Here is an 11,445-nt window from a genome sequence, read left to right as displayed (position 1 = left end):
ATCATTGTGAGAGGTCTGGATCATTTGGGGGCTTCAATTGACTCTTTGTCAACGCTATGAAATAACATCCAGAGGCCAAGAGGGGTTCTTTGTCACTTCATTTTGTGAAATTACTATCCCAAAATATTACATCTGTGAAGATTTAAAAGACCGCAGGAGCAGATTTTTAAAATTAACTGAAGCTGATAAAGAATTTTGTGACCTATTTTTTTCCCCCCAAATAATAAAACACTGCCAGAAAAAGGCACTAATTAATGTCAAAAAACGATAATTTCCAGTACCAAGAAACTCCACCCGTTCCTGTTTTGGTGCATAAAACTTGACAGGATCCGGTCGGTGTGTTTTCCGTTAGAAATGTATCCCAGTCTCTCTGGAGGTCCCACAGACCACCGTGGAGAATTCACTGGAAACGGTTTCCATCAAAACAAAGAATGAACACAAACTGCATACTAATTCCAGGCCACATTTCTAATTGAAACACTGAGAATGTGTTTATATTCCGTGTTTTGTCAGTTTGTGTGTTTTAGAAAAAGGAGATTTGAGAGCAAGTCTCGGAGAAGTGGAGCAACTTCTCGCAGCTGCACAAAATTAAATATGAACACGTAGTCTATAATTTATTGCATATATAAAACAAAGAGGTTTGGATTTCTCCCCTGTATAGAACTGGTATGATGCATGAGACACGGCAGAAGTCTGTGGAAAGTGTCTCTGGAAATACCTTTTTTTTTTTTTAATGCGCTGTGAGTATCAACATTTTTGAGATTTTTCTCGTCACGTGAAAACATCCTGGATGAACGCTGCTGGAGTCTTTTGGAAGAACTGACCCTTTAAACAAAGAAAGCAGTCGTGTGGATTCACACAGGGACAGAGTGGGTTTCTTTTAACGAGCTTCAGTTTTTCTTTTCTCCATGGCTTCTGCTCCACGGAGCTTCTGTCTTCACGCGCTCAGCCTTTTCCGGCGGCTCGTGTCCCTCCGAGGCCTCGCACCTCGCTGCCCACCCGTGTCGCTCCCGGTACTCCTCCGCCGTCCCTCCCTCCCGCTCACCGCCCTCTGCTTCGTTTCCTCCTCCTCTGAGCCCCGACGTCTGATCCGCTGCCCTCCAGGACGGTCTGCTGTCTCCCGCCGCACAAAACCGTCTGTCCCTCCAGCTGTGCTTAAGTTTAGTGCGTCCAGACCTCACCTCTGCTTCCACCTCTCTTGTCCTGGTGTCTGATAACCTTGTCACCACCTCCTCTCCTGCGTTGTGTTGGGACATTTCATGTGAAATGTCTCCTTTTTCTTTTCTTTTCTTTTTTTTATTAAACGTGATATCTGCTGTAGCGCTGTTTATTGCTTCTCCAGAGGTAATATATGCAGATTGTGTCTTTTCTGTATTTGTTAATCATGGTGGGTCAACGCTGCAGAGAGATGGGACATCTAATAAAGACGTTTCTAATGATCACGCATTGCTGTTATTTACATTTTACACATTCTTGTCCAATTTATTGATGAGTCTGTGTGAACGCTGCAAGAATCTGGTATTTCTTAAATGTTTTGCAGTCTTGATGCACTCGAGCAGCAGCAGGGGTGTGAAACAAATGGCCAGTGTATCAAACCTGGTCAACCGGGTAGGATCACGTGTGTCAAATTGACAAAATAGACATTAACTAAGCAACCTCTATATATCTAATGGGTACACGAGGTTACATGAACATCGGGATCATCTGGTGAATTAATGAAAGCATGCACGCTGGAGGCTTGCAGAGAAGTGACAGGCTTTTTCCAACACGGTTTGACGAGAAAAATAATTTGGCAAAAAGGATTTCAGATTCCATTCTTATTGTGAAAAGCTCATTAAAGTTGATCGTCTTTTTCAAAAATGTGCTTGTAGCTACTGCTTTTTCCAAAACAAAGCAAAAAGGTTTAATCAGTATTCATGAGCTATTATGCTGTCATTTTACTAGTCTGGCCCATTCAAGATCAAAAAGGGGGCTGTATGCACCCCCTCCCTAAACTAGAATGACTTTAATACCCCTGCATGAGTGAACCCACTTCATTTGTATGCTGCTCTGTGGCCTTTGACAGAACTGGTAAAGAGGCTCATTAATTCTCTATCAGTAGGGGGCAACATTGAGTTATTGTGCAGATGTTGTCGCTGTCAGATAAGTGCAGTGAGATATCAGCCCCTCAGACATGACCAAATGCTTCACTTGTCAGCGGTGGGGCTCCTCTCACTCTCTCACCTGGACGCTCTGTCAGCCAGCTGACCCGAAACACCCAACTTCACTCTGCAGATCACAACAGCAGCAAAGCAAAACAAAACCTGTGAGACCCAGCATTGATCAGGCATGAGAAGCATTACCTTGTAGTGCAGTAAGAAAAGAAAAGGGGACTTTAGATAAATTAAAAGTTTGGTGGTCGGGATGTCTGAGAGAGATCATCGGGAGTGGAGGTGACGGTCTGTGGTGGGGAGACTCGCAATCTGCTGTTGTGTCACAACCTTTTCTGTGCTTCCACAAGGAGTGGAGACACAACTGACTTCATCCCTCAGCATCAGGCCACACACACACACACACACACACACACACACACACACACACACACACACACACACACACACACACACACACACACACACACACACACACACACACACACACACACACACACACACACACACACACACACAGAGTTAAGACCCATGTCAAATTGATCAAAATGTGAAATCAGCGAACGGGGGCGCTGATTTGTTTAAGTCTTATTTTAATTAAAGTAATATTCCTCGTTGCCAAGTCTATAGTTACCAGACAGGATTGTGCAGTACATGACAGCTAATTAATACTAAATACGAAAAGCTAAAGGGCATACAGGGAAAAGAAGGCATTGAACCAATACACAGCTCAAACAAACACCTAATGATGGTGTGAATGAGGAGATAAAAGGCTTTGCAACTCATCTACTGCTTTAACCACACACACTTGGCTCCACACATATAGTATTTATAATGCAAAGCATGATGCATCTGAGGGGCACCGAATTGTGCAAGCGTGTTCTCCCAGCAGATCTAATTATGGGCCACAGAATGAATGTACCTTCACCCATGAACCCAGTTACCTGCACCTCTGTAGAGGCGAGCACCGCTAATGAACAAAGCAGCAACCGGCAGGCGTTGCTTTCCCCGCGTGCACACGCACACGCATCCATTTATATTCATTTAAACTTTAAGGGGCCACTGGATTGGCGCCGGGGATAGCAGTTTTCCTGAGGGTGTTTTGGCAGCGAGCTCACTGCAACTGGATAGTGGGAGTGAAGACAGCGCTCTGGCAGCCCCGGTAGAGCTCGGCAGGCACCCCGAGTGAGGGATGCACGCTGACAACAATGATACACGGCCATGAAGAAGTGATGAACCATCTGCTCCGTCGGCTTGCGTTTGTGTGTCAGCGCCTGCATTTCTTCATACGTGGCAGTAAAAGACTCAAACAGTCACAGCTCTGCAATAGCCAGTCTTTTGTTTTTAATTATTAGTCTTAATCCAGCATGAAACTGATCTCCACACCGCAAACATCCACCAACAGTCAAATGAAAAAAAAAAGATAGAAAACAAACTTAGAAAAAGCCTCGTTTTTTTTAATCACCTCCATCCATCTGACCTTCAGAGACAAAGGTTTGGATTCAGAGGGTGTAGTCAAAAGTCTGCACTGGTAAAGAAACAAAAAAAACAAAGCAGGTGTTTGTGTTTTGAGGCTCACGAGAAAAAGAGGAGGAAGCTTCACCGTGATGAAGATGTTCTGGCCGAGAAGCCCCAAAATCAATATACAGTGCCCTCTGTGGGGGGGAATGAAGAGAAAATGATTGTGTTTCTTTACCAGCTGCATCCGAGCACAACACTGTAAAAAGGTCAGCCAAGTAGCTTTAGGCCAAGTGTTTTTTTTTTTTTTTTTTTCATTTTTAATATTAAAAAAACTGTGCGGCTCCACTTCAAGTCACATGAGCTGCAGTGAGTGATGCCTCTGATATGTCTGAGCCGTGGTGGCAATTCCCAACCGAGGCCTGATTGAAAGCGAAACACCCTCCACAGTTTTCCCTGCTTATCAAACCGCCTGTGGGATGTTTTATTATGCTGTCCCAGTGTGCTGCGGAAACCCCCTATTTAAAGTTTTCTCACTATTAATGAACAGCAAGTCAACTTCATAACCTGCGGCCGCCATCTGCCAGGCATCTGATCAAGTCTGACAACAGCGATTCATTACAGTGCGGCCCGAACCCTCTGCTCAGGTGTTCGCATTAGTGGGATGTTAATGTGACAAAGTACGGTGGAAGCCTTCTCTCCACCCAATCACTCTTCACGTTCAGTTCAGTCTGCACAGCCCAGACTGTCCAGCCTCTTCCTGATGAAGTTTGAGGTTTGGGATTCTGGAGGTTTGTAAAGTCTAAAAAAAAAAAAAAAAAAAAAAATAAAAGAAAAAAATCCAGAGATGATGTCAAACTAAAATGTGTTTGGTTAAAGCCTCGCAGCCAGAATACCCTGGTTCAAATAGCAAGGATGAGGATCTTTGATCATGGTGGGCCATGCAAATTGAGCGACGTGAATCGAAATGCCTGCGTCCAATCATTCTACTTAGAAATGCATTTCAATGAACAATATTTCAGGGATTAATTGCAATTAAAATTGAGTTCAAATGCAGTGAATTGACCTTGTTTTGGAAGCATTTGACTTCTCATATATGGAGTGTGGGCTTGGTGGTCTTTCTGTGTTTGCATGTTCTCCCTGCATGCATCTGTTAAAAAAAAAAAAAAATCATTTTAAGTTTAATTGGTGTCTCTAAAACAGCCTGTAGATGTGAATGTGTATGTGGGTCTCTCTCTCTCTCGATTAGATAAAGCAGTAGGTCAAGCAGATGGTGAAAGCAGTAATTTTCAAAGTGTAGGGTGGGCTTCAGTATGTGTGAATTCAAACAATGAAATATCCTCAAAACAGTAGCATGTATCAGATCTAAACCCAGATATTTGTAATTTAAAATGTCAAATTACCATGAGAATATAAATTGTTTTAATCACCCAGCTGTTAATAATACTCTATACAATGTTAAAAATGGTCATTTGGAAATCCTAAAATCATGATTTTGGCTCAAGCTGTGTGTTACAGATTTCCAAAAAGGTCTTTAAATACGTTAATCCCTTTTGACGATTTTCAAATTTTGGAGTTTCTATATACTGAATAAGAATGGCCTGATAATGTGAAGTTGCAGTGGTACATTAAGTGCACATTTCCATCTGAAGAGTCCTGTGCCGATTTCACTTCAGGTATTAACTTTAAGATTTCTAATTCTACTAGAAATGTCTGGCTCCTGCACGCACTTCAGAATGCCTTGGCACAGAGCCCTGCGCGTAGCACAAAAAGTAAGGAACTTTATGTTTTGGCAGAAGATTTGGAATTTCTTTTTAATCGAAGCAACCCACATACTCAACACTGCTGCTTATCCAACAAAAGCATGTGTCCTACAAATGTTTCTCCATTTAAAAAAAAGAAAAGAAATCAATAGGCTTTTTAATTGTGTTAGAATTGTTGCAGAGAAGCATTGTTGAAAGAAATATTCTAGCAAAAGCAAATTTCCTGCTATTTTGAGCTGCATTTTGATATTCCAATCAGGCTCATACTGCCTCTGCTTCTTATTTTCCTCCCGACAGAGGAGTGTTTCTGTGTGTCTGCACTGCACCGGCTTGTTTCAACCGGAGGTGCATGTTTGGTTGGACCACAGCTGGATCAGGGAAGCTTTTGAGATCAGGCCAACGGGACAGTGAGGCTTCTTGTGTGTGTGTGTGTGTGTGTGTGTGTGTGGGGTGTTGATGTACACCTGGGACGTGCTCCTCCCGAGGCTGTCGGGCGGCGCGAGATCAGCTGATAAGACGTGACAGAACAGCATCCCCAGGGAGGCTGCAGATACAGTCCAAGATGTCAAAGTATTGCAGGCAAACACTTACTTCCCTGTCAGTCAGCAAATAAGCACATATGGACACATATCTGCATTTAAACCGTGTTTTAGAATCATATTATCTGGGAAAAAAAAAAAAATCTCAACAGATAATACAAAAATGTATTCTGGACACAAATGTGTGGCTGCAGAACTTTTGGCAGTGGCCTCGTAATATTTCTTCTTCTTACATCTCAAAGCTTCTTACGCTTGCCTGCCGGTAGTTCCTGCCATTTCTCCACAGCAATGTGCGGGAGGCTCTTCTGTGTCGCCAGGAGTCCTGTCTGCAGCAGATTTCAGCTCCCTCCACAGGTTTTCAGTTCAATTTAGGTCAACACTCATTGCTGGCCATCTTTTTCCTCTTCAACCACGACCATTGTGTGGCCGGATGTCTGCTGTGATTCATTGTTCTGCCGGAAAACACAAGACCTTCACCTCACACCCATCTTTTTTCAAACACTTGTTGCCACGGTCGACTGTAATACAGAATGATTTTTTATCTTTCCTTTGATACATTTCATGTCTCCAGTATGACGATAAAAAAAAATCAAAAAAAAAATCTGCTTCAAAGCAGGACCAGACCACCATGATCTCCAGGAGGTCCATTGTACTTTTCCTCACAGGCACATTCCCAAAGAGCTCCTTCTTTGTGGTACTAGCCTCACACTACTAGACATCATCCTGAATTCTTTATTCTTACCTCAGAACCCACAAAGCTTCCGAAAAATAATTCACCACTCGAGAATGTCCGGATAACTTTGACAATGACCTTGTAGCTTACAGCGTCCCGATTTAAGCCCATCATTTATTAGTCAACTCAGGTCCCTCAGAAATTATGATCAATTACTTAAATGACCTGCATATTTTGTGTCCAGCATACATTTCATGCCTGTGCATTTTATTTCACCAGCTTAAATGAATGCTTTTCTGCTGTAAAGGACATTAGACATTTATTAAATGTGTGTTTTATATAAAGATGGTTCAAGTGAAACAAAATCTGTGAGGATAGGAGATTTAATACTTTGGGAGCCAATGATTGTGACCCGGACCGGAGCAGTGAGCGAGCTGCAAGATGTTTTATGTGCTTGACCTCTGCCTGCTGCTAAAACGCAGGATACTTAAAATCTATTTCTTGCAAGTACCCAAGCTTCAGATAAGTTTTTTTGAAAAAGCCCCTTTACAAAAAAGAAATGCACTATTTCTTGAGTTAAGATGGTTAAAGCAAAAGTAGGTAAAAGGCAAAAACATCAAATGGTCACGAAGAATTAAGTGGCAATAAATACAACTGGCACAAAAATATCAATCAAATTAGATAAATAAACAATTTCAAATAAATAGATGAGCGAACAAGTCATGATGATTTTAATGGACGAGGTGCTGAGGGGGCATTAAGGCCCGTGTTTTGTCTGTTTGTTATTCTAAGCCTGTGCGGTTCTCCCTCAGGACACAGCTCCATACAGTCAGATCTGAAGGCTGATGTCACTCGGGCTGCGGCGGCGTAAGACGCCACGCCACCAGAAGCGGGTTTTGGTCAGATCGAGCTCTGCGTCTTGATGAAAGCAGTCCTCTCGCCGTGACCGTCCACTTCCTCGGTGTCTGATTCAGACTCGTAGGCAAGCCGGTCCTCATCAGCCCACACGGTGGGGATCCCTTTGTAGCATATCCGTGCCTTCCTCTCCCGTCCCTGTCGGAAGTCAAAACCAAAGCCCACCTGCGTCCCCCTGCTTTCTGAAAACCCAGAGGGCAGTTTGGTCCTCCAACCCAAAGACGCACCACCTGAGCGTATCTGCAGCAACAGGAAGACCCCGGCGAAGGCGGCCAGGATAAAGGCACAGCTGAGAACGGCCACGATGGTGGGGAGCTGGTTGGACGGGGGGACGCTGAGCCCCGGAGGTTCCTCCATTTCTTCATTGTGGTGGACTGCTGCTGCCGGGATCTCCCCCTCTGGTTGAGCTCCATCTGCCTGGAGTCCTCCTGTCAGAGGGGACTTTCTCTGGACCTGGTTCTGGTGCAGACAGGAAGTGAAGACCAGGTGGCTGTGAGGAGGGCAGGACAGGCAGTCCGCGGCGCCGGTTCCAGAGCAGGTGAGACAGGCGGGGTTGCAGGGCAGGCAGGCCTGGACGGAGGACAAGTCCACCCAGTTCTCCAGGGAGAGGTTGAGAAGCTGTGGCCCCGAGGTGAAACCAGGCGGACACAACTTCAAACAACCCTGCAGGAAGAGGGAGAATCCAGGGCTGCACTCTGAATGGAAAGAGGGGAAAAAAACGTGGGAAGGAATGAAAATGAGATCCACAAATAACTCGACAATGCTTGAAAACTGCTAAAGCACAAATACTCAGACTTTGGGTCCATTAAACTCTTTCTGTTTACTGATTATTCAAGTACTGCTTTGGGTAATGACTGGCCAGAATACAGTAATAGAAAAAAAAGGCCAGCATGGCGTCAAGTGATTGTTTCTTTTATGAGGCAAAAAGAGCCAGAAATATTTTGTAATTTCCCCGAAAGACAATTTCGCTGGACAAAATAATAATGATCATAGATTCCTGTGTTAATTTTGGTGTATTAGTTTATTAATCGTCTGATACTTTCAGCCTGAATAGCGAGTGCTTTTTGATCAGGAAATTATGTTCATTTTGATCCCTGAAGAAATTAACCACTGAAACCCCAAAGAAAAGGTTTGACTCATGTAATAAATGCGGCGTCTTTCATTTTTTGTCCTCGCACTGGTTTTAGAAACTTTATAATGAAATGAAACATAAGGTTGTGTCAACTGAAATATGAGTTCTTTTGAGTTGTTTAATTTAATTTCTAGAAAACTAGACACTTTAAAAGGAATATATATATACAGATGCCTCATATATAATCAGAGTGAAAGATGATGTTAATTTCACGAAAGTTTAATTCTAACAGTGAAATATCCTTAATACACATTTCGCTTCATACTTTATCATTTTTGCACACACGCACTCTTCAAATCATTTTATGCAGCCAAGGTATTATTTGATTGCTGAGTACAGAAGAGGCTGTCAGAACAGTTAACTTTAATGCCATTTCACATCTTATTTTTAGATATATCTGTGTATGAACTGAATTATCAAGAAATATGAAGTCACTGAGACAAAAACTCCTTTTCAGCCTCATCTGCTCTTCTCAGAGAAAGCCATCCTTCTTGACAATTGTTGACAATGTGCACCTCTCGCACTGTGGCAGTTCCACTCTCCCCTGCTGTTCTCAGTACTTCCAACACTCTGGTATGACATATGGCGATGTGCACAGTCATTGTGTACACATAAGCAGACGCACGAGAGGCTTGTAAACGGCCAATCTGTATTCACAAGATTTGCTTTCCAGCATTTGAAATCCCCAATGGGCTCTGACCTAAACCCTGTCTTGACATAACACCTGCGTGCCAGCGCCAATACAAATGAGCCCGCGCACCCTTAGTGGCCCTGGCGCCAAGTTTCAAGGAAGTGAATGATCTCACCAATGCAGATCTGCTGCGCGTCGAATGTCTTGCAGCTGTTGTTGGATGGCCGAGGAAAGTCAGGGGATGATGGGTTGATGATGCTGGGTCCTGTACCCCACAGGATGAGGGTGAATTGACTCAACACACCTGAGAGAGGACAAAGGGGGGGGGGGGGGGGGGGGGGGTGTTAGAAGAGAATATCAATTTAGCACTTCTCGGGAGAGGGAACAGAGAGAACTGGCTGAGAAGAGGATATGGGGGTGGAAAGAGAGGAAACAAGTGACGTGAGCGGGCCAAACATAACACTGGAAGAGGATCAACACCAGCAGAGGAAGAGAGGCGTCCCGATCTCATTTCCCTCTGCAGCTCAGAGTAAACAAAACCAGGAGAAAACTCGAGGATGTAACATGTTAACTTTTCTTGACAATATGCTGCCATTTGCCTTTTGAACTGAAACGCTGTCCACTTGTTGGCACGAAGAAATATTCTCACAATATTGACACGCTGATAATCAAAAGGTTGCCAATTTTTTATTTTTTTGCAGGAAAAGCATTCTCTGCTTAGCGGCTGTTAAATTTTATTGCAAATGTGTTTGAGCCTCATCACTGAAAACCACAAACCTCACAAACTGAATCAATGGGAGGAGGAATCGGACGGTAGAGGAGCGGCTATTTAGAGAAGCAAAATCTGCAAGAAGACTGCGAGGGGGCACTTAACGCTGCCGTCAATGTATGTTTGACATGATGTGACCAGACTGAAGAATTAATGAAGACGAGCAGATTTACCGTAGTCACGCCCATTTGCAGCAACATTTTCTATTTCCAGGGTCCACTCTCCCTGAGGATCCTCGTCCCAGGAGTGGGTGGTCATGAATGCCCAGTCATTGAACCCCTCTGAGGAGAAGTCATTGGGCCTGAAGGAGAGAGCAGATACGGCATACTTGTTGGTTTTTTTTTCTTGTGTTTGAATCCAGAAAGTGTGTTTCCCCCCCTCAAGAATGCCCGTGGGAGCATCTGTGTACAACTAAAGTTGAAGTCCACACAAACACATACACATGCTGAGTTTATCTGCGCTTGTGGCACAGGAAAAAAGGGAAATTTATATTAGAGTTCAGCTGCTGGTGTGGTATGTTTTACTGTGTACCTGGGGAACAGCAGGGTGGAGCGTGTGCCCAGTGGGCTGATGAGATGAATTGCCAATTTTCCTCTCTGGTTGTGGGAGAGAGTGAGGCGGGCCTGAACGTGTTCCAGAGAGTTGACATACTCTGGTCGTCCCCAGCAGGCATCCACGCTCTTGCTGAACACCAGCTTGTTTCCGATGTCTCTGCAGGTTTGACAATTGGAGGGGGGGAACGGTTAGTGTTGTGTCGTTGTAGAAATGGACAGAGACAATTCAAATTTAGGCGAGTGCCTGGGCTTTGCTGAGAACGCTCTGACATCTATCATGCTGCTAGGGATAATAGAGGAGGTAGGGCTTTTAATGAAACTAGAAGTCTCTGTATTTTACACTCTCGCGCACACACACAGCTCAGAGTCCTCTCTCTAACCTCGGTTCAGAAAGCATTGTGTTGACACACTGGTGCTGCAGTCCGACTGTTGTCCAATTCTTTGCCAAAGCCACCATAGCACCTGCATCCAGAAGCCCATAGCCGTACGCGTGACTCACTAAGGAGAAAGAAAAATGGAGGGAGGAAGAGCAAATGACATGTCGGTGGGTGGGAGCGAGCTAAAAGTACAGTGAGAAAAATGACAACCAGCAATCCTCTCCAATAAAGCAATACAGTACCTGTGCCTGAATCTTCCTGAGAACCTCCAGAGGACTTACTGCATGAAATTCTTACATTAATTGTGGCCGAGGATCTGAAGATTGCTGGTAATATTTCGTCTTTGTTAAAATACAGTGAAAATGTTCTTGAAGAAACACTATGAAATAATTTCATCATCTTATGTAATAAAAACCACAACAAATAAAAACGGGCACTCATCCTAAATTCATTATTACTCTGCAAACATTTATTACTAATACAG

The 11,445-nt window shown here is 43.8% G+C and overlaps 1 protein-coding gene across 1 annotated transcript in view; it reads right to left on the bottom strand.

Moving 5' to 3' along the window:
- Positions 1 to 6,010: 6,010 nt before the first annotated feature.
- The window catches only part of furinb (furin (paired basic amino acid cleaving enzyme) b), an 81,333-nt gene continuing 75,898 nt past the window's right edge, over positions 6,011 to 11,445 (bottom strand). The window contains 5 exon segments of the mRNA XM_080475998.1: positions 6,011 to 8,193; positions 9,437 to 9,565; positions 10,204 to 10,331; positions 10,562 to 10,741; positions 10,965 to 11,082. Coding sequence (XP_080332124.1) covers positions 7,484 to 8,193; positions 9,437 to 9,565; positions 10,204 to 10,331; positions 10,562 to 10,741; positions 10,965 to 11,082 — 1,265 coding nt within the window. The 3' untranslated portion in view covers positions 6,011 to 7,483.

This window comes from Lipophrys pholis (genome assembly GCF_963383615.2).
Source record: "Lipophrys pholis genome assembly, chromosome: 11".
Taxonomy (NCBI): Eukaryota; Metazoa; Chordata; class Actinopteri; order Blenniiformes; family Blenniidae; genus Lipophrys; species Lipophrys pholis.
Note: the sequence above shows the minus strand (reverse complement) of the source record. Positions and strands in the feature narration are given on the sequence as shown.